General features: G+C 42.7%; 1 protein-coding gene across 1 annotated transcript in view; it reads left to right on the top strand.

The window, feature by feature from the left end:
- The window catches only part of Majin (membrane anchored junction protein), a 29,454-nt gene that overhangs the window by 4,290 nt on the left and 2,365 nt on the right, over positions 1-22,799 (top strand). The window contains exons 2-9 of the mRNA XM_048458498.3: positions 7,460-7,577; positions 10,505-10,550; positions 13,269-13,344; positions 13,799-13,924; positions 14,884-14,915; positions 15,565-15,656; positions 16,795-16,858; positions 22,337-22,409. Of these exons, the coding sequence (XP_048314455.1) occupies positions 7,477-7,577; positions 10,505-10,550; positions 13,269-13,344; positions 13,799-13,924; positions 14,884-14,915; positions 15,565-15,656; positions 16,795-16,858; positions 22,337-22,409 (610 nt within the window). The 5' untranslated portion in view covers positions 7,460-7,476. The remainder of the gene's footprint in view (positions 1-7,459; positions 7,578-10,504; positions 10,551-13,268; positions 13,345-13,798; positions 13,925-14,883; positions 14,916-15,564; positions 15,657-16,794; positions 16,859-22,336; positions 22,410-22,799) is intronic.

Below are 22,799 nucleotides of genomic sequence, written 5' to 3'. Positions count from 1 at the left end.
AACAGAAGCTTTCTCTTGCAATCTTGCCCTTCAAAATCAGCAGACTCTGCCTCACGTTCTTTTGTAATGTTATAGTTTGTAGCTTTAAGCAGTGGGCCCAGTTGGTGTAATAAAAAATAAAGCAGCCCCTATTACCTGTAGTTTCCATCCAGATGATTTTAGGCTCCTGGGATAGGTAGAATCTTGAGAGTGCTGCAGAGAATCAGTGCAATATGAGTGCTAACTCAGGTGGTCACCATGTCACAGGCCACCAGTGGTGGGTGGCAAATGCTCCACACATACATACATTGGAAGAGTCACATCAGCAGCTTGGTTCGGTTAGGAGAGGCCAAGCTCCTTGGAAGGGAGCTCATCTATGACCCTTACAGGTTTCAGAACCAGGTGTGTAAAATGAGGACATGACTGGTCAAGGGGAAGGTTTTTATTGTAGCTATAAAGGAGAGTACAGCCACAGGAAGTAGACTAGACGTGACCAGTAGACTGAACCAGGCCATGTGAGGAGAGAGGAGGGCGGGGAGATCAAGAGGGCCAAAAGGACCAAGAGAGGGCATGGCCCAAGTGGAAGGGTTGTACGGGAAAGGAAAACCTATGAGCTGGAGACTATTAGGGCAGGGTGAGAAACTGAGAGGAGCCAGGATGTCAACATGTTCTTTGGTGTGCTAATAGGCACCACAATTAGCCTTTTGTTCTGGCTCTTTTGGGCCTGACATTGGGCAGGGCAGAGAGATGAGAAAATACTGTTTTCTAGAATAGGAGCACAGTCCTGGGTCTGTTGAGCAGAGGCAGTCTCTATTAGCTCTCAGTAGGGCTAAGGGAGATGTGGAGGATGCACTCAGGTGCAATGAGGAATTTAAGAGTTTAACTTTGAGGACTGGGGAGATGGCTCAGAGGTTAAGAGCATTACCTGCTCTTCCAAAGGTCCTGAGTTCAATTCCCAGCAACCACATGGTGACTCACAACCATCTGTAATGGGGTCTGGTGCCCTCTTCTGGCCTGTGGTCATACACACAACAGAATATTGTATACATAATAAATAAGTATTAAAAATAAATAAATTCTTTTAAATAAAAGAGTTTAACTTTGACTCCTGGCTTGTAGGGTTGTCCACCAAAGCCTTTTAATTTCATTTTCAGGGTATCTTTGCAACTGTTAAGGTTCCCCTTTTCTACTAAATAAAACCAAATCTGGCACAGCTCTAAAGGCAAGACTTTTACCACACAGGCCTATTTTAAAGGTTGTGTTTACTAGAAAGAGTGGGAATAAACAGGTGAAAAAACAGAATAATCTCAATAAGTGTGGAAATTTCCAAAAATCTGGACTAGATCATCAGTTTTTTCCTGTTCTCTATCTGAACACATTTTTTCTTGAAACAGGGTCTTACTATGTAGACCAGGCTAACCTGGAACTCAGAGATCCACCTGCTTCTGCCTCTGGAGAGTTGGGATTAAAGGAGTACACCACCACCGCACAATTTAACACTTCTTGTTTTTGTTTTGTTTTGTTTTGTCTAGACAGGTTTTTCTGTGTAGCCCTAGCTATCCTGGAACTCAATCTGGAGACCAGGCTGGCCTGGAACTCAGAATTCTGCCTGCCTTTGCCCCCTTAGTGCTGAGATTAAAAAGATTTCTCTACTGACTGTCCAGTGCTACAGACTACAGGAAGCATTTCTGTGTGTTTCCTTTCGTCAGGCAGCATGATCAGCCTACAAGGGAAAAAGCCAATGTTTCCTTTGAAATTGGATTTTTGTTTTGTTGAGACAAGGTCTCTCTATGTAGCCCTGGCTGTCCTGGAACTTACTATGTAGATAGGGCTGGCCTCAAACTTACAGAGATCATCTTGCCTCTGTTGAGATTAAAGATATACACCATTCACCATGCCTACCTCGTGAAAATGTATCTTGAAGAGAAATATGATTGAATGCTTTATACTCCAAATTATAATTTTAATAAACACTAATCAGAAAAGTTTATATTTTGGCTTGATGATTTGAACCAGAATGAGTTTGCCTAGAGTTACCTGACTCAAGAGAGTGCCCAGGGATATAATTTAATGAAATGACTGAAAGATGTAGGCTGTAGTGAAAATTTCGTGAACCAAGGGAATCTTACTCTTGGCAGTCATGCCTAAGCCTGTTTCCATACAGAACTATGTGACCATGAAAGACATTTCCTCCTTTGGTGAAGTTGTTTCCCTCCATTGCCCTCTGAAATTACATAGTTTGAACTGTAAGTGTCCTGTCTGCAGATCTCTAGTTCAGTGTTCTCTACCTTCCTCATGCTGCGACTCTTTAATACAGTCCTCATGTGGTGACCCCTATAGCACGATTCATAAAAACCCAGAGACAGAAATTGGGGTTTAACCAGAATGTCAGAAAAGCAAAACAGCCACTGGCTCTTACCCATACCTCAGTCCAAAACAGTGATCCTGCCTCTAGGAATCTCAGAATGAGACGTGTCTGAGAGCTGTCTCCTCCCATCTTAAATTCCTCTCTAGGGCTGGGATTAAAGGCATGCACTACTACTGCCCAGTTTTTATGTCAAACTAATGTGGCTACTGGGATTAAAGGTGTGTGTCATCACTGCCTGGTCTCTAAGGCTGATCATTGCGACTGTTTTACTCTCTTAACTTCAGGCAAGCTTTATTAAAAACAATGAAAAGCTGGGCAGTGGTGGCACACACCTTTAATCCCAGCACTCAGGAGGCAGAGGCAGGCAGATCTCTGTGAGTTTGAGGTCGGCCTGGTCTACAAGAGCTAGTTCCAGGACAGCTAGGACTGTTACACAGGGAAACCCTGTCTTGAAAAACAAACAAACAAACCGAAAAAAAAAAACAAAAACAAATGAAAAATCACTACAGACTCCCAACCATAAAATCATTTTCATTGCTACTGTATAATTTTGATACTGTTATGAGTCATAATGTAAATATCTGATTATCTGATATGCGACCCCTGTGAAAGGGTTGTTCTGTTCCCAGAGGGATTGTGACCCTCAGTTGAGAACCACTGCTCTAGTTGAAAATAAAGGCTTTCAGAGATTCTGAATCTACTACCAAGGACTTTGTAAGGAGGAGAGAGTGGTCATAAGCCCTTAATCTCAATCCTGAAAGCTGGATTTGTGCATTAGTAGGGTTCTACCTCATTGTTGTCCACTGGATTTGTGCATTAGTAGAGTTCTACCTCATTGTTGTCCTCTGGATTTGTGCATTAGTAGATTCTACCTCATTGTTGTCCACTGGATTTGTGCATTAGTAGGGTTCTACCTCATTGTTGTCCACATTCATTTGTGGTCTCAGTGGCCTGCCATGTTAGGTTGCTGTGTAGATGTGCTTAATAAACGTAGCCTTCTTTATTCTCTCATGGTGTAGGGCATTTTTCCTCCAGATGTGTTTAGTGACTGCACATCCTTATTGTTGTCTTCCAGGCGATTCCTTCTTATCCTCGTTTGCCTTCAGTCCCACGTCAGATTCTGTGCAGTGATCCAGAAGTTTGTGTTAAACAAATTACTCAAACCTTGAAAAGTCTTTCTTAGATGTCATTTAAATCTAATATTTGGGAAATTCATGCCATGTCAGATGGTGTGTCTGTGTTAAATCTAAGCAGGGTTGTTTTGTTTTGTTTTTGCTTCTTTGTTTGTTTGTTTTTCAAAACAAGGTTTCTCTGTGTAACAGCCCTAAAGCCCTAACTGTCCTGGAACTCACTCTGTAGATCAGGCTGGCCTCAAACTCACAGAAATCCACCTGTCTCTGCCTCCCGAGTGCTGGGATTAAAGACGTGCACCACCACTGTCACCAGGCCATTTTGCTCTCTTAAATTTGCTTTTTTTGTAAAGCATTAAGAGAAAACCTCTTCAATAGTGAGGGTCTGGAGGGGTACAGTGGAGAATAGTGTTTGCTCTGCAGTCATGGGGTGTGAGTTTGAATCTTCAAGACCCACATAAAAAGCTTTGGGACAGGAGGATGCCAGGAGCTCACTGGTTAGTGAAAAACCTGGTCTGGAGGCAGAAAGGCAGAGATTCGTGTCCAACTCTGGCTTCCACATTGCACAGACAGGAGCATCCACTCACACACTTGTGTATACTATACACATGCACAAAAAAATCCATCATTAATAGCTGATGCTTGTATAATATCTTGGGGTTTATGAGGTGGTTATTTATAACAGTATTTCACTTAATCCTGCAATTCTAGGAGTAAGGAGAATCATCGCTGTATCTGTGGTAGAAACTAAGAAATGAAGAGGCTGAGTTACTTCTCAGGGCCTAATGATTTCTATGAAGCAGAAGTCTACTAATGCACTTGGGAGGCCAAGGCAGGAGGATTTTGAATTCCAGGCCAGAATGGACTACATAGTGAGACCCTGTTTGGGAAAAGAAAAAAAAAAAAAAAGCTCAAAAAGAAAAAAAAAAACAGCTCAAGCTATGGTTTCCTGATCTCATCTCTTATGTCTTCTGCACAATGCCTTGCTTCCTGTAATTTTTCTTTGTTTTCTTCCATCATGACTTGTAGTTGCCTCCAAATGGGCTGAGAGTCTAACCTTTACTCTATGAGGGTCCATCAACTTAGTGATAGTTACTGTCACCTAGTGTCACCACGACTGCAGTAGTCAGAGGTGTGGTTGTTTAGGACAATGCTATCTAATCTCCATTTTCAGATGAGGTAATTAGTGTGGTGTTTGTATCTGAAGCAGGCAGCCAGTAACTAATAGGAACAGGCCTCAGCGAGAAGGGAGTTGTTGTTTTTTTCCTCAGCCAGCTGTGGTGCAGCACAAGAGGTTTCCTCTTTGGATAGTCATTTTTAGCAAACGTCCTTTCTTTTGCTCGGGTGCCCCCATGTCTTAGGTTGTGGGGAAGTTACTGCACCTACAACTCTGAATAACTGAGTTCCTATGGCAGCAGCCTAAGCCTCATCAGGTGGGCTCCCTACCTACTTAGAAAAATCACCTGGAACCCAGACTGATCAGCTTTACCTGGGATTCCTGCCTTGCCTTATCCAAGGGGCATTCACCTCTTTTCCCCTCAGGATGTGCATGGCATATCCCTTGGATAACTCTGCACATGGCAACCATTGCTTTTCAGTTTTGACTGAAATTCTGTCTAAAGAGTCCCTGCTCCAACCACCTCTCATTCTGTTCCCAAATAGCCAGGATCAGACACTGGAATATCTCCTTACTGACAGCTCAGAGTTGAACTTTGGAAATTTCAGAAAATTCCGTTTCTTTTGGCAGATAGCTTTTATAATTCTGCCATATAAGATTTTCTGCTGCTGATTAGAAATAGTGTAAGATAATATAGAGGAAAAAATAATGAAAGTAATACAGAATGTGGTGATGCATACTTGTAATTCCAGCACTCTGGAATACTGAGGCAGGAGGATTGCTGTGAATGAGAGGCAAGTATGGGTTAATTAGCCAGATTAATGATGACCTCAAGGCTTCTCTGTGATGCATATAGAAATCCTGTTTCAAATAACCAAAAGAGAAAATAAGAAAAAAGAAAATCCTTTACATGAATATCTATATATTTTACTACTTACAAAATGTTTTATGCTTATTAGCTTGATAAGTTGGGCTAACAGAGTGGTTGATGGACATATACTCCTTCAATAGTGCTTCAGTTTCCTAGTATGTTAGGTTTATCCTACTTGTTGCATAGGCTTGTGGCAAGTGAGATAAATATATATTAGCAAAAGTAATTGTTACTTGGTCATGTGACATAGTAGTCACATGTAGTCCTGTAGTCCTAACTATTCAGAAGGCTGAGGCAGGAAGATCCCTTGAGCTCAGTAAATCTGGGCTGGTAGTATGTGGTTTTGTGTGTCAATTTGACACAAGCTATAGAGTCATATAGGAAGGAGCCTCAGCTGAGGAAATGCCTCCTTGAAATCCAACTGTAAGGTGTTTTCTCATTTAGTGATTAATGGGGGAGAGCCCAGCCCGTGGTGGGTGGTGTTATTCCTGGGCTGCTGGTCCTGGGTTCTATAAGAAAGCAAGCTGAGCAAGCCAGGGGAAGCGAGGCAGAGAGCAAACCCCTCCGTGGCCTGTGCATCAGCTCCTGCCTCCAGGATCTTGCCCTAACTCCCTTCAGTGATAAATAACAATGCTAAAGTGTAAGCCTAATAAACCCTTTCCTCCCCAACTTGTGTTTTTGGTCATGGTGTTTTGTCACAGCAATAGAAACCCTGACTGAGACAGGGCCAGACTGGGTAACATACCAAGACCCATCTTCAAAACAAAACAAATACAACAACAACAAAAACTCTTATTTTCCCCGCCCTTGGGAGTTAGAGGACTGAGATCAGTTCAAGGTCATCCTTAGGTGGTCGCACAGGGTGAACACATAGGGTATTGAAGTCCAGCCTGAACTACAAAGGACTCAGCGTTCAAAAAGCAAAAACAACAGTTGTTACTCTGTAAGAAAACTAAGGCTCATGCTTGAGGCTGGAGGATTACCATGAGTCTGAAGGTAGCGTAGGAAGAACTTGTCTGAAAATTTTCCTATTAAAGAGGGAAAGGAAAGATTGAGAGAAGAGAGACTGACAATCAGAAACCGAGTAGGGATGTTAAGGATGAGATTAAAAATTCTCTTTTTTTGCCTATTCTGTTTATTAATCTCAGTTGCTTCTTCTAAAATCAATGTCTAGGAGTTGTATATAGGAAACCTTGATCCTTGGAAACTGTGGGCCTACTTATCATTTAGAGTTTTACATATTAAGGCCAAGGGACTGAAGTATTTATAATCTCTACTGTAAAATGAAGGGAGGCACAGAAAAGCCCTAGTAATTTAGAGAATCATAGTGTCATTGATTTTATTCCTGAGCTCATGCCAAATGTGAGCTGTCTTGGTTTTTTCTTAGTTCAGTAAGTCTCCATGACCACAAGCAAGTTGGAGATGAAGGGATCTGTTTGGCTGAGGAGTTACAGTCCATCATCAGGGAAAACCAAGGCAGGAACTGAAGCCATTGCTCCCCCTGACTTGGTCAGCCTACTTTCCCATACAACCCAGGACCATCTGAGGAGGGGTAGTACTTTCCACAGTGGGCTGGGTCCTCCCACTAATCAAGACAGTGCCTCACAGACTTGCCCACAGGTTAATCTGATGGAAGCATTTCTTTAGTTGAGGTTCCCTCTTCCAGATGATTCTAGGTTATGTCAAGTTAACAAAGCAATCAAAACACACACAGAGAACAAAAACATAACTAACCAGCGCAGTAATAAAATTCAATTTTGAATGTTACCTTTTTGCCTTTATATAGATGTAGGTCCAGCACACCATGTATCTTCATTGTATAGGTAGAAGGGTCCAGGTAATCAGTAGCCATGCTGATTGAGCCTGGTTCATGGGCACTGGTACTGAATTGAACATTTCCCCTTCAAGAGATGCTGCAGATTGACAGGCTTACTTTCCTATATTTAAGGAGACGTCTTTTGCTTTTTCTGATTAATATTTCTACTTTGTTTTAGGCTACCGTCAAGAAACAATGAGTTTAAAACCGTTCACCTACCCTTTTCCAGAGACAAGGTTCCTTCATGCAGGACCCAATGTGTATAAGTTCAAAATCAGATATGGTGACAGTATCAGGTAATTTGAAAGGTGGGAGATAGCTCATGCTAGCACAGGCAAGTGAATTCCTCCAGGTCCTCATCTCACCCAGTCCAGGGGAGTGACCGCAATAGCACCTGGTCAGGCCTTCCCAGATGCTTAGTCTTCATTATATTCACTATTGATAGAATTTCCTAAAGTAGGATCAATGGGGCTTTGAGGAGATATTTCTCAGAATTTTTTCAGCTTGACCTTGTCTCAAAACAATAAAGAAAGAGAGAGAGAATTGTAAATAGGTCTGGAGAAATTACTTGTCAGTTAATGTAGTTGCAGGCTGTTCTTTTGTTTCCCGACTGCCCAGACCAGAAATAATCACACAGAAACTGTATTATTACAATACTGCTTGGCCTATTAGCTCACATTTCTAGCTCTTATATCTTAAATTAACCCATTTCTATTCATCTGTGTATCGCCACATGGTTGAAGCCTCCTGGTAAGGTTCTGTCCGGCGTCTGACATCAGGCATCTGTCTCTTGTCCAGTTACATGGCTTCTCTCTGACTCCACTTACTCTCTCCTCCTCTATCTGCTTAGAATCCCTGCTTTGCCCTATTCTGCACTGCAGTAGGCCCAAAGAAGATTCTTTATTAACCAGTGGTATTCACAGCATACAGAAGGGAATGCCACATTAAGTTAAGAGCACTGACTTCTCTTCCAGATTCAGGTTCTGTTCTGTGAACCTATGTGGTGGCTTCTCTGCAACTTTAGTTCCAGTGGATTGATGGCCTTCTGGCCTAGCCTCCACAGGTACCACATGCATGTGGTACACAGACATACATACAAGCAAAGTGCCCATATACATAAAATAGGCCCTGAGAGATGATGCAGCAGTTGAGAGTGTGTATTATTCTCCCAAAGGACCAGAATAAGATTTCCAGAACCCAGACGGACAGTGGTGGTGCAGACCTTTAATCTCAGCACTTGGGAAGCAGAGGCAGGTGGATCTCTTGAGTTTTGAGTTTAAAGCCAGTCTGGCCTACAAAGAGAGTTGTAGAACAGTTAGAGCCATTAAATAGAGAAACCCTGTCTTGGGGGGAAAAAAGATAATTTTTTTTCAAAATTCTCTCTCAAAAGCCCAAAACTTAATATTGATAACAAATACTGCCAATTGTTTTCCTTGATTTAACATGCTTGCTTTATTTATTTTTGAGAAAATATATGTTCACCTCACAGAGCTGAATAGCAGACAATTTGTTTATCAGCTAATTATTCAAGTAAAATATTATTGCATGAAAAGAGCAACTCATTCAGTTTGCAACTTAAAGTGTCACACAAGTACATTTCCTCAGGGCATGTTTGTTGTTGGGGTTTGGTTTGGTTTGGTTTTTTTTATTTTTCGAGACAGGGTTTTTCTGTGTAGCTTTGGAACCTGTCCTGGAACTCACTCTATAGACCAGGCTGGCCTCAAACTCACAGAGATCCGCCTGCCTCTGCATCCCGGGTGCTGGGATTAAAGGTGTGCACCACCACTGCCTGGTTAGTGCTTTTTGTTTTGCTGTGTACTGAATCAGTGTTCTCTAGAGGAACAGAGCTTAGGGAATGAAACCACATGTGTGCGTGCACACACACACACACACACACACACACACACGCGCGCACACACTTATATATATGAATGAAGAGGATTTGTTAGAATGGCTTACAGGATGTGGTCCAGCTAGCAAACAATGGCTGTCTACCAATGGAATGCCAGTAAAGGAATGAACTTGACAGCAAAAATGGGAGTAAGCAAGCAAAGAGAACAAGCTTCCTTTTCCATGTCTTTTATATAGGCTGACAGTGGAAGGTGTGGCCCAAATTAAAGTATATCTTCCCACCTCTAAAGATCTGGATTAAAAGTGGGTTTTCCCACTTGAAATGACTTAATTAAGAAAAATTCCTCACAGATGTACCTGCCCACTTGGGCTTTGATTAATTTCAGATGTAGTCAAGCTAACAACCAAGAATAGCCATCACACATACTTTAAAAGAAAACAGTAATGGGAGACTAGAGATATGGTTCAGTGGGTAAGAGCATTGGCTGCTCTTCCACAGGACCAGGGTTCAATTACCAGCACCCACAATCAACTGTAATTCAAACCTAAGGAAATCTCATGTCCTCTTCCCATATGTGGTCACTTCTCACATGTGATGCATAGAATACATGAAGGCAGAACACCTATACACGTAGAATAAAAACTAGGGAAAAAAATGTAAGTTAAAGAAATTTAAGATATAATGATGAAACCTAGAGCAATGGTATACTTCTTAAATTCTAGCATTTTGGAGGCAGAAACAGGCAGATCTCTGTGAGTTTGAGGCCAGCCTGGTCTACAGAGTGAGTTCGTGGATAGCCAGAGCCACAATGAGACCCTGTCTTAGGGAAAGACAAAGAAATATCTCCTGAAATCTTGTAAAATTTTATATTTCTATTTATCAGTTAAAACTATTTTGTTTTTGAGACAGGGTTTTTGTAGCTCAGACCAGCTTCATTTACTGTGTAGCTGAGTCTAGTCTTGAATTCCTGATCCATCTACCTCCACCTCTCAGGTACTGGGATTACAGACATTTGCCACAGTGCTTGGCAGTTCCAATGAATTTAAATAGTGGGCTTAAAGTGTGGCTCAGTGGTAGGATATTTGCACTGGATATACTACAAAGCCCAGGTTCAGTGCTCTGAGCCCCTCCAATTTAGTAGACTTTTAAAAATATGCTCTAAAAAATTATTAACCATCACAACAGATATATAAGGTCTTGGAAATTTAACAGGGAAGACTCGGGGGAGGGGTAACTAATGCTCAAACCACTCCCCAATGTAAGGCAAGCAATGGATCAACCAGACTGTAATTTATCTGGTGTCTTTAGCGCCACAAAGCAGATGCTGAACAGGGGTTGTTGTCTTATGGTGCCTGTCTGTTTACCTTCTAGAGAAGAAGAAATAGTGGACAAGGAAGTCATCATCCAGGAACTGGAGGTAGGAAAAAAAATCGGACAACTTCTGAAGAAAGTATTTACTCCTTAAGCCAAGGATGTCCATACCTAGGCTTCTATTGTTCCTTCATACTGAGTCTCAAACTCCACCTGGTAAACTGCTGTCTCCATGCAAAGAAGCCACTTTTTTCAGGAAATTTTAAAGCCGTATTTTTTTTCAATTCTTGCTAAAGTATGAGCGCCTTTGAGACTGGTTATTGTTTGTTTCCACAAGGGTTCCCAGACAGGGCAGCTCTGTTGTGGCAGTTGGCACAGAGGAGCTTCCGGAGGACTGGTGCCTTCCAGGGCTCTGGGAATGCCACGATCCCAACCACCGCCTGGTGTTTGACGTTCAGGAAACTGGGCAGTAAATACACTGACAAGTGGCTGTGTCTTCATTTAAATTGGAAACATTTGCCATTGCTTTGTTCCAAGTTCATGTTCATTCCTTTTCTGCACAGCTCTGCTTGTTAGAGATTTCCAGAAAGAAAATTTTTGAGCAGGGATACAGCTTTGTAAACTAAACTGGTGAAAGCATTGGGTCAGCAGTTGTAGTTCTGGGGCCCAGTCCAGTATCCCAGTCTGTCCCTTCACTTGTCAAATAAAGTTAACTTGTTTCCAAGATTACGGTTTGGATTTCAAATACGTGTGTTCAATGCCTGCCACATATCCAGGCTAGAAAACATTTTCATACATTTATGTGCATATTAAGGTTCAAAAGCTGCTTTTTTGTTTATTTGTTTTTGTTTTTGTCTTACTTTATATACATGGTCTCACTATATATTACTGCCTGGCCTAGAAAGTGTGTAGAGCAAACTGACTTTGAACTTTCAGAGATCCTTCTTCCTTTTCATCCTAAGTACTAGGATTGCATGAGCCTCTACCATTGATCCTTTGCATGCATTTGTGGGTGAGTGCATGTGTGTTTCATTTTTTTTCAGCAAAGTCTCATAAATCCCAGGCTGTCCTATGTATCTGAGTATGTCCTTGACTTCTGATCCTCCTGTCTGGGATTATGGTGTACATCACCAAACCTAGTTTATACAGTGCTAGAGATTGAATTTAGAACTTCATGCATATTAAATAATGACTCTACCATCTAAGTTGCATCCCCAACTCTATTTTCAATTTTTATTATTATTTTATGAATATGGATACTTTGTCTGCATGTATATCTGTGTACCATGTGTGTATGTCATGTGTCCAAAAGGGCCAAAAGAGGGCATTGGATCCCTTGGAACTAGAATTATAGATGGTTGTGAGCCACCATATGGTGATGGGAATGGAACTCTGTTCCTCTGGAAGAACAGTCAGAACTCTAAACCCCTGAACCATTTATCTGGTCCCTTTTCTTGATTTCTGAGACAGGGTCTTATTTGGTAATAGCCGTTGCTAGATTGGTACTTGTCATGAAGCCCAGACATAACCTGGAACTAATGGCAGTTCTCCTGCTTCAGCTTTCCAAGTGCTGGGATTAAAGGCATATACCATCATTCCCAGATACAAAGATTTTTGTTGTTGTTGTTGTTGTTTTAGTATTTGAGACAGGGTTTCTCTGTGTAACAGTCCTAGCTGTCCTGAAACTGGCTCTCTAGACCAGGCTGGCCTCAAACTCACAGAGATCTGCCTGCTTCAGCCTCCCAACTGCTGGGATGCACTGGCAGATCCATAATATTTTTTTAAAAAAAATTTCTTGAGGCAAGTCCTCACTATAAAGCCTAGGTTAACCATGAATTCATAGTCCTCCTTCTACCTTAGCCTCCCAAGTGCTGTGGGTATGTGCCACCATATCTAGCAGCAAAACATGTTTTATATGTTTTCCTTCATTGTTACAAATTGTATTTATTTATTTTATGTGCGTGGATGTTTTGCCTGCATGCATGTCTGTGCAACACCCATGTGCCCAGTGTTTGCAGTGGCAGAAGAGGGTGTTGGATCCCTTGGAACTAGAATTACAGGTTGTGAGCAGCCACGAGAGTTCTGGAAATCAAACCAGGGTCCTCTAGAAGCCCGTGCTCTTTGCCACTGAGCCATCTCTCCTGCTCTGCTTGTTTTCTCTCATTTCTTACTAGTTTCAGGGACAATGCTATCATTCTCTTTTATTCCCTTAGAAAATATTAATTGAGAATTAGTGTAGCCTAATGATTCAAAATATCAGCTCTAGAGGCTGGAAAAGTACCTACCACAAAAGCATGCGGACCTGAATTCAGATCCTCAGCACCCATAAAAAGTGTTTTGCCTGCATATGTATCTGTGCACTATGAGTACCCATGGAGGCCAGAAGAGATGGTGAAGCCCCTGGAACTGGAATGAAAACAGATGGTTGTGAGCCACCACGTGGGTGCTGAGAACTGAAACTGGGCCCTGTGGAAGAATAGCGAATGCGCTTACCACTGAGCCATCTGTCTAGCCCTACCTCTCTAAATAATTTTTGTTTGTTTCTTTGTTTTGATACTACAATCAATCTCTTAACATTTTTTTAATTAAAAAATAATATAAATCTGGGTATAGTGGCTGATCTCTATAGTGGTAGATCTCTGTGAGTTCGAGGCTAACCTTATCTACATAGTGAGTTGCAGGCCAGTGAGTGCTACACAGTGAGACCCTGCCTCAAAAAAAAAGCAACAACAAACATCATATGTTTTAAAAAGAGTAGAAGATATAAATGGAAAGATTAGCTGAGCTTCAGCAGTATTAAAATAACTTTAAGTATCTTTTTCAGGATTCTATCCGTGCAGTCTTGGCAAACATGGACAGCCTGCAGCCCTTTGTTACAGAACACTTCACTGTATTTCCCTATATCCTTTCTTTCCTGGTGTCTTATTTTTCCCAAGAAAAGTGGGTTTGTGTTTAAGATAGGCCCTATCTCGTGGAATGCAGACTGGCCTTAAAATCACTATGTAAAACACTATGCCTGACATTTGGATTTTTGAGGTAGTTAACCATGGCTGGTCTTACTAGGTTGCCATGACTGGCCTACTACTCAGTATATTGTCAAGGGTAGCATGGAATTCACAGTAATTCTTCTGCCTCGGGCTCCTGAGTATTGTGATTGGAGGCATGCAGCATCACATTTGGCTTTTCCCAGCTGCTAATGAGCTACAAGTCACAGCATAGATTTCAGTGGAAGCAGTGAGACCAAAGGCAGTTTGAAGGGTAGGTCAGAGAAAGGAGAGCTAGAACCTCAGCTTTCAACTAGTTACCAGGAACACATGCTGTCCTCCTTTCTCGTCTCCTTAGCACCATCCTCAGATAAAAGCAAGTGGGAGAGAGTTTCCCACCTGAAATTTAAACACGGAGAAATCATCTTGACTCCCTACCCATTTGTTTTTACTCTGTATGTCGAGATGAAATGGTTTACTGGAAATATGCCTACAGGTAAGTAGTGATGAGAACAAGTGGTAGAAGAGGGAATAGGCAGGAGGGTGAGCTGTCTGTCCCACCAGGCTCTGACAGGACAGAGCTCTGAAGCATTTCCTCCAAACTTGGCACTATGATAAGTTATTTAATCTTCCTGCATCTCTTTCATTAAATGGCGAAGAGACACTAATTTTCAGGGTTTGTATGTATAAGTATTGGCAGATGGGAATACATAGGCTGGCTCAGTGAGAGAAACCTATGCAAACACTTTGTTTTTATTTCTGATTGAGGGTTTCACTATGTAGCCCTGGCTGCCCTGAAGCTCACTGTATAGACTAGGCTGGCCTTGAACTCACAATGATCCACCTGCTTCTGCCTCCTGAGTATGGTGATTAAAAGCCATGCCAGTCCTTCTCTGATATTTCCCAGTTATTAATCTCCAAGTTATTAATCTCCAAGAGATAAGGTTATTTTTACTAAAAAGCAAATAAATACCTGCTAGTTTAATTTTAAAAGTACAAAAGAAGGCTGAAGAGATGGTTCAGTGGGTAATAATGTTTGTTACACAAGCACAAGGGCCTCAATTTCAATCCCTATTGCCTGTGGCTGTGCAGACCTGTAACCCTGACCTTGGCGGGGTTGATATAAACAGGCAGATCCTGCGAGCTCACTGGCTGGCCAGCCTATCAGAAGTGCTGAGTTTCTGATTCGTGAGAGATACGGCCTCAAGGGAATTAGATGGAGAAAAAAAAACGTAAGAAACCCAGTTTGTCAGGCAGTAGACCCATCCTCTTTTGAAGCACATACTAAAGTATGGCATAAATCAACTCCACTTCAGCTTGAAGGTGGCAGTTGTTCTGGAGGGTAGGACAGAATCTCAAGACACTATGTAGGGAAAATGGTTCCAGGCAGAAGAGGAAAAGACTCAAGCAGAAGTTTTGTCTTGATCCATTATGATGTTCAGTTTCCCATTGTAGGAAAACCAGCAGATGGTAGTCCTCTTGAGCTGGTAAGTTTGTTCTTTCTTTCTTTTTTTCCTTTTTTTTTTTTTTTTTTTTTTTTTTTTTTTTTTTTTTTTTTTTTTTTTTGCTTTTTCAAGACAGAGTTTCTCTGTAGCTTTAAGCCTGTCCTAGAACTAGCTCCTGTAGACCAGGCTGTCCTCAAACTCACAGAGATCCTCCTGCCTCTGCCTCCCAAGTGCTGGGATTAAAGACGTGCGCCACCACTGCCCACCTGGCTAGTTTGTTTGTTTGAGATAGAGTTTCTCTGTGTAACAGTCCAGACTGTCCTGGAACTTGCTCTGTAGACTCAGAGATCCACATGCCTCCTGAGTGCTGGGATTAAGGTTGTGCACCACCATACCCAGCAATATTGAATTTCTATATAAAATGAAAATTGCCTTTCTTGCCTCAAAAGTGCTGCTCTTGTCTCTTCTGCCTTTGCCCCTCACGTGCTGCTCAGGTCCCATCCCAACTGTAAATATGAGACCATGTCTCCCTTCATCTAGATTTGAGGGGAGATATCTCTGGCAGAATGTCTTGCTGAGGTGGAAGTATTACAAATTGCCTTTGGTTGGCAGTCCTCTGTGTTGGGCCTTTCTAAACCGTGAGCCACTCTAGAAAATGTGGGTTCACAGGAATCTTGTTTCCTTCCTGAAGGACCTAGCTGAGGAGAAAGCAGAAGAAACCACAATGCGGAAACGAAAATTTGTGGAGGAGCCCAGCTCCCCTAGCAGGCCAAGACCACACAGGTCAGTGGTATAGTGAGGCTTTGCCACCTATTGCTATTTGTTGATTTTGCCCTTGGGCAGTTGCTTGATTTGCAGGCAGGTGGACTTATGGCTCACTGGCAGGTCAGCCTTGCCAAGCTATTGGCAAGCTCTAGGCCAATAAAAGACCCTGTCTCCAACAAAAAGCAAACAACACTTGGGAAAGAGCCCTGGAGGTTGTCTTTCGCCCTCCACACCAGTGTACATGTGTGTGTATTAATACCCTGTTAATACATAAACATGCACATACAGAAAACTTTGAAAGAATTAGAACAAATAAAATAGAATTCTGTTTTATCCCATGAGCAACTGGGTAAAATGTAAAATGTATGCAATATACTGTGCGTGTGGTGGTGCACACCTGTAAACACAGTCTTCAGGAAGCAGAAGCAGTGGAGTCACTGCAAGAGGCCAGCCAAGGATGCTAGTGAGATCTTGTCTTAAAAGAAAATGTAATGTGCATGAGTTGTTAGGGGGAATGCTAAGCATATCCCAGCACGCGGAAGGTGCTGTTATAGAGGCTACTTGTGTACTTTTGATCCTCTGTCAAAGGAAGAATTAGTCAATAAGACAATTTAGTCATTCTTGGCATCCCAGAGAGAAGCCACCTGGAATAGTCCACGATGCAGTTTGCTCCCCAGCCCAAGGGTGCTTTTGTGCCAAGGTCTCCTAGGGCCTGAGACCCTTAGACGTAGACATAGTGAAGATGGACTAGGAAGGGGTGACCCTGTGGGTTCAGGTGATGTGTCAGTGACAAGCCATGTGGAATGTGAGCACATCTGAGGCGTAAGACTTGGTTTGATTTTATTTAACTAATTTTCCCACAGCAATGAGGCCTCAAGTCTCCCTGGGTTTTGATGCATAGCTAAATATTTCATAGTCTGATATCTCTGTCAATCACATTTTTTGTTTCTCAAACATGTCCTTAAATGTCTCCAATTGGAATTCTATTGTGAATTAAAGCAACCAAAGAAATTTTTGCCACACAATTTTTCCTGCCAGCCAGGAGTAGTATAAAAATAGCCAACTTGCTGAAATATTCATTTGGACTACATTTGCTTGAAAGTGGTGATGTTGCCATAACCAATGACATTTCCTGGGCTCTCCTCCCCCACTTCAGGGCCAAGATAGAGACTTCTAGTGAAGCCTTCAGTAATCAGAAGCCCCTGAAGGAAACCAAGAGGGTAAGCATCAAGTTGAAGGCTGTGAGGTTCTTGATGGCTCCTTTGTTAGAGGCTGGGATTCCTGTTACATGCTCCGCTTGGTCCTTGCTACAGATTGAACTGACTAAACTCATTCTTGGATTTAATGACGTCCAACTATTCTGTCCTTGTCACAGTCTATCCCTAAAGTGGTTGTATAATGCACATACCCATGGATCTTTTCACATTGTCTTCTCAAGTTAAAAACTGCTTGTGTTCTATAATTTAAAATAGGTCTGTATTGAATGAGTGTGAAATCCATTATAGAAGAATCCTCACTGTAGAAAACTTTTGCCTTAGTTTACAGTGGAGTCTGAGTCTGGTGTGTGTCTAGTTTTAGCAGATGAGATGGGCAAGTATCAGCACTAGAAGTTGTTAAGGAGTAGTAGCACACACCTTAAGTCCAGTGCTCGGGCCAAGACAGTGAGATGGCTACAAGTTTGAGGCCAGCCTGACTTCACTATAAGTTTTAGGTCAGACAGATTTGTGGAGTGAGACATTGTCTAAAAAGAAATAAGACAGGGAAGCTGTAGAAGCTAGAGGGGTGTTGGGAAGTGATGTCGTCCAGGCCTGACTAGTCAGTCATTCACAGTCTCTCAGCAGCAGTGGTATCTGAATCAAACCTGGACAAGACCTAGCCAGTCATCATTCCTTCATGGACCAGGAAGGGCACATGAAGCTCAGCCCCTAACTAAGGTGCCAGCAGTTCATGAACTGCTGGAGGACAGGGGAATCGTTTTATGCAGGAATGTAGCTACTGGTAAGCTGCCCAATATCCAGTAAATAATCCTACACCTATATACGTGCAAGCAACCCTAATTAAGTTGTGGGTTCTAGAGAAAGAAAAACATGGCAGGAGGAGGGGGATGTGCTGGGAAGAAAGGCTGCAGAGCGAGGAGAAGGAGGGTAAGAGAGTGGAGTGGGGAGTAAAGATGATCTAAATATATTATTTATTTTACATTTATGGAGTTGTGAAAGAATAAATTTTAAATTATTTTGTAGAAAAAAATGGAGGAAGCTAGACATGGTGGCACATGCCTTTAATCTTGGCACTTAGGAGTCTGACAGATTCTGAATTCTCTTGAGTTCACAGTCCTCCTGTTCTACACAGAGAGTTCCAGGCCAGACCTAGTCTTTAAAGAAATAAACAAACAGGGAGATGGCTCAGCCCTTAGGAGCATTTGCGGCTCTTGCAGAAGATCTGAGTTTAGTTCCCAGTATCCATGTTGGGCAACTCACAACTGCCCGTAACTCCAGCTCCAGGAGATCCAACACCCTTTTCTGGCTTCTGTGGATACCTTCACACGTGTGCATGCACGCACGCGCACACACATGTAAATAATTTTTTTAACTAAAAACCAAAAACAAATAGCCAGTGAGATGGCTCATTTGACAAAATCACCTGCCGCCAAGTCTAATGAGTTCACTCCTCTCCTGAGGACCACATAGTGGAAGGAGGAACTGACTCATATAGGGTGCTCTGACTTCTGTGTGCACGCCATGACACGAGCACACCTTCAGGCACCTCACACTCACATATCTACGTATGGAGACATTGTAAATGTTGTTAGGCCAGGGCGTGAGTGCTCATGCCTTAATTCTAGCACTAGTGAGGCAGAGACACACAGATCACTGAGTTCAAGGTCAGCCAGGGCTACATAGACTTTGCTCATACCCCCCATAAAGTAATTAAAAAGGCTAGAGAGATGGGTTAGTGGTTAATATCATATACTGCTCTTTAGAGGTTATGAGTTCAATTCCCAGCATTCAGGTTAGGCATCTCACAATTGCCTCCAACTCCAGAAGGATCTTTTCTGCCAACAGAGGCCTCTTTCTTCTGTTGGTACTTCACTTACATGTACATATTCACACACATATACATAATTTAAAATAAAGTAAATCAATTAAAACATAAGAACAGCTGGGCAGTGGTGGTGCACACCTTTAATCCCAGCACTCGAGAGGCAGAGGCAAGTGGATCTCTATGAGTTCGAGGCCAACCTGGTCTACAGAGCAAGTACCAGGATAGCCAGGGCTACACAGAGAAACCCTGTCTGTCTCAAAAAACAGAAAAAACAAACAAACAAGCAAAAGCCAACCAAACAAAAAAGGAGCAAAGCCTCTAGAACAGTGACAGACTGTCCCAGTGATTTTTTTGTTTGTGTTGTTTTGTTTGTTTTGTTTGTGTTGTGTTGTATTGATATGATTTTATTGATTTATGGGTCTGTTCTTTTATTTTAATGTTCATATACTGGCTACTTCCTCATTGTAAATCTCCTTTACAATATTTGTCTTCAAAGCTTCACGGTTTTTTCCTCTACTAGTCACCCCTTCACCTTCCCAGGTCCACAGCACGATCAGTTAAGGAGCAAGGATCTACCATGTGCATTCATTCAAGACACCGCGTTCTGTGTTTCCCATGTGCCAAGTACTTGGGCTGTCAGCTTCTAAAGCCGCCAGGAATGTCAGACCAGACAGTCAAGATAGTTGTGCTGTGTACAGGAAGCACTGGGTACCTGGTGGATACAAAGCGGTCATGAGGAAAGAGTTCCCTGGGGAGGTTGAGGCCTTTGAAGAACTTAGCCAGGAGGAAAGAGTGTGATGCTTTTCATGCCTGCAGGCCAGTGCATCCAGAACTTAGTGCTGAGAAATGTCACTGGACAGATCAGTGTGGGCTAGACAGTGATAGGCCTTATGTCCACCAGGATCACAGGAATTTACCTAAAATATTTTTAAGTGAAGTAATAAAGCAAGGGGCTGGAGAGTGGCTCAGCATTAGGAGCGCTAGCTGCCCTTCCAGAGGACCCAGGTTGAATTCCCAGCACTCACATGGCAGCTCACAACTGTCTATAAACTCCAGTTCCTGGAGATCTGACACCAATGCACATAAAATAAAATTAATTATTAAAAAAAAGGTAAAGAAGTAATTTCATTTCCAGTCCACCATTTTGCTAGCATGTTGTGTGCTTATTCTAGGAGTTTATCAGTTACTTGACCGTGCCCTTGGGATCTAGATTTCTACCTCTGGAAAGAAGGTTAGAAGATGGGGCTCCAGTTTTGTGTCACAACCCCACAGCCCACTGAGGTTTTAGGTAGAAAGCTGTCTCCTGTGCTCCCAGCCTTTGGAGCGGCAAAAAGAGAAATGAGAAAGAATAAGAGGGTACATGAAGCTCTGGAGAACAAAGCTCTACACAGCGAGATAATTGCTGTAAGGGAGCATTTCCCTGCACTATCCTCTGTACCTTCCTATTCTTAGTTTGACACATCATCTCCCGCAAGAACAGAACCCACAGCTTCTTACTCAACATAATTACCTTTTCAACCTGATTCTGGGCTTAGAGAAAAGCTGAGCAAAAGGAGCATGTTTATTGATTTTGACTCAACACCCAAAGACAGCCTCCTTCACAGACTCTGTTCCCAGGGAGAAGATTTCTCCTAAATTAAGGTAATCACAGAGACTCTCAGTGCCAGTCACTTGAGCTGGAAAAATTGAATTTGCTCTCATGGTTCAGTGCTTGGCACCCCACCCCTTTGTGGGAAATTTGGGTACAGGACCACATACATCACGGGGGTGGGGAGGGGTTGCACATGTCTGAACACATTTGAAAAGTTTGCAGGGAACTTAGAATACAATACTTGTCTCATAAGAGATGTTTGGGGAAGAATAAGGAAGAGAAGACCTTTTCTTTTTGATCTTTCAGGTCCCAGACCTAGAAACCCAGACTACGAAAAGATTAAAAGACAGGAGAGTGCAGATAAATGACCCTGATGTGGACCAGACTGCTCATAGTGTGTTCCCCACTTCTAAGCAGAACTGGCTCTTAAGAGTTAGTGCCATTCAAGGTGTGACACCCGCTGGCTGTCTCCAGTGGCACCACAGTCTCAGCTGTCTTTCCTCCCTTACAGCTTGTTCCTTCAAGGGAAGCTACCCTTGTAAGAGCAGTCTCCTTACTTCTGGGTTGACCATTGCCCTCTGATCCCTTATATCCAGCCCTCATGGATACTGCTCTCTTTGGTCATCTCTGCAGCAAGATTTAACTCCAAAATCATAGTTTCCTTAAATTTATAGGAATTATCCTTTTGCCAGGTGGTGGTGGCGCACACCTTTAATCCCAGCACTCAGGAGGCAGATTTCCATGAGTTTGAGTTCAGCCTGGTCTTCAGAACAAGTTCCAGAACAGGCTCCAAAGCTACAAAGAAACCCTGTCTCGGCAGGAGGAGGGGTGTAAAAAGAATTTTTCTTCATGCTTTCATGAAACTAGACCTAGGTCTTCTAAATCCTTCCTTTCTCTCTAGAGGGTAAGAATGGTTTTCTTCCTCCCTTTAGCTCTTTCTCACCTGTATAGGAATATGAGCCTGGGCCTGCCCACTACAGACCTCCATCTGAAGTGTTTATGAGGAAGCTCATCTCAGAAAGATCTTCCATTCTGACTTGAAAGTTATGCTTAGAATTGGGGTCAGAGCTGACTTCCTCAGTACTTATCGTAACTCTGCCTCTCCAGCCACCCTGTACAAATTCTTCACCAGAAACACAGCCTAAATAGCATACGTGCTGCTGTGCAATCAGGTGCACAGACTTTGCTGGGTGAGGACAAGCCAACTGGCAGATATTCCCAAGAAAATGTATGCCTGTGTTTCTGACCATCAGAATGTTTACTAGAAATGCAGACCTGGAACCAGGTTGTAGGATATCTTCTTCAACAGATGAAGGAATTTCTACCAAGCAGTGACACACAGAGAGATAGAAGATCACACTATGTTATACTGGCTGTTCAGCTGTCCTGTTTTCACCATGCCTGACTCTAGCTATGCTGATTGTATTTACTCAGTAATGGCACTGTGCCCTTTTCATCATGTCTCTGTCCGGAAAGCCCTGCTCTTCCTGATCCTGACCAGTTCCTCACCCCAATTATGACAAAATCCCATCCATCCATCAGAGCTCCATCCAAATGTAACTTCCCCTGCGGAACCTTCCTTCACAACTACCACCCATTTTGCAGTCATAGCACTACAGACTCGTAGAGAGCCTTATCACACTGGCTTGTAGGATAGTCTTGCCCCATGAACTCTACGTGTCTCCAAAATGATGCACTCAGCAATAAGGATGGAGAGGCAAGCCCAGGTGGCTTGTTCTGAGCTCCTGCAGCATATGATTTTAGAGGGACAGGGACTATGTTAGGAAGCTGGAGTAAACAAGAGCAGTCCTACAGAAGGCATCTGCAAGGCCATCAGAAGCCAGTAGCCCCCTGATTACAGACCTTTTAGGATGAAGCTAATATTTTATCCTTGGCATTTTTTAGGTCTCAGGTTTTTATTTTTGTGCAGGCTACTTATGAAAAAGGTTGATCTTGTTACTGTTGTTCCCCTGGAGCTCAAACCCAGGACCTACTGCGTGTAAAGCAGACATGATAACTGCTGCACCACAGAACCCTCAAGCCTTTTCCCCCACTTTTTAAACAGAACAGGGAAGGAGAAATCCAGCAAGAATATCAGGATGCCCCAGTTTCTGATGCCACTGATGTCCAGGAACAGGGTAGGTTTAGGTGGATTCTTGTTTGGTGGGTGGTTTTGTTCTTTGAGACAGGCTCTTGTGGTAGAGCCCAGGCTGGCCTCTAACTCTCAAACCTTCTGTTCACTGAGATCATAGGCTAGGAGCTACTGTGCCCAGCTTCCCCTTGCTTCTGACAGTGAACTCATAGTCCAGCAATTCCAAAACATTTCCTAACTGAGTAGGAGGGCTCGAAGGGAAGTTGGAAGGGATGTGGTTTGCTCTTCTGTGGGGTTGAAGAACTGTTTCTGGGAAGTACTTTGTCTTCTTCCCCTGGGGCATCAGCATTAAGACTGAAGGTGCAAAGACTGGAACTGGAGCTCAGTTGGTGGAATTCTTGCCTCACTTGCACAGAACCCTGGGAACAATCCCCAG

This window comes from Myodes glareolus, chromosome 7 (genome assembly GCF_982192425.1).
Source record: "Myodes glareolus chromosome 7, mMyoGla1.1, whole genome shotgun sequence".
Taxonomy (NCBI): Eukaryota; Metazoa; Chordata; class Mammalia; order Rodentia; family Cricetidae; genus Myodes; species Myodes glareolus.
Note: the sequence above shows the minus strand (reverse complement) of the source record. Positions and strands in the feature narration are given on the sequence as shown.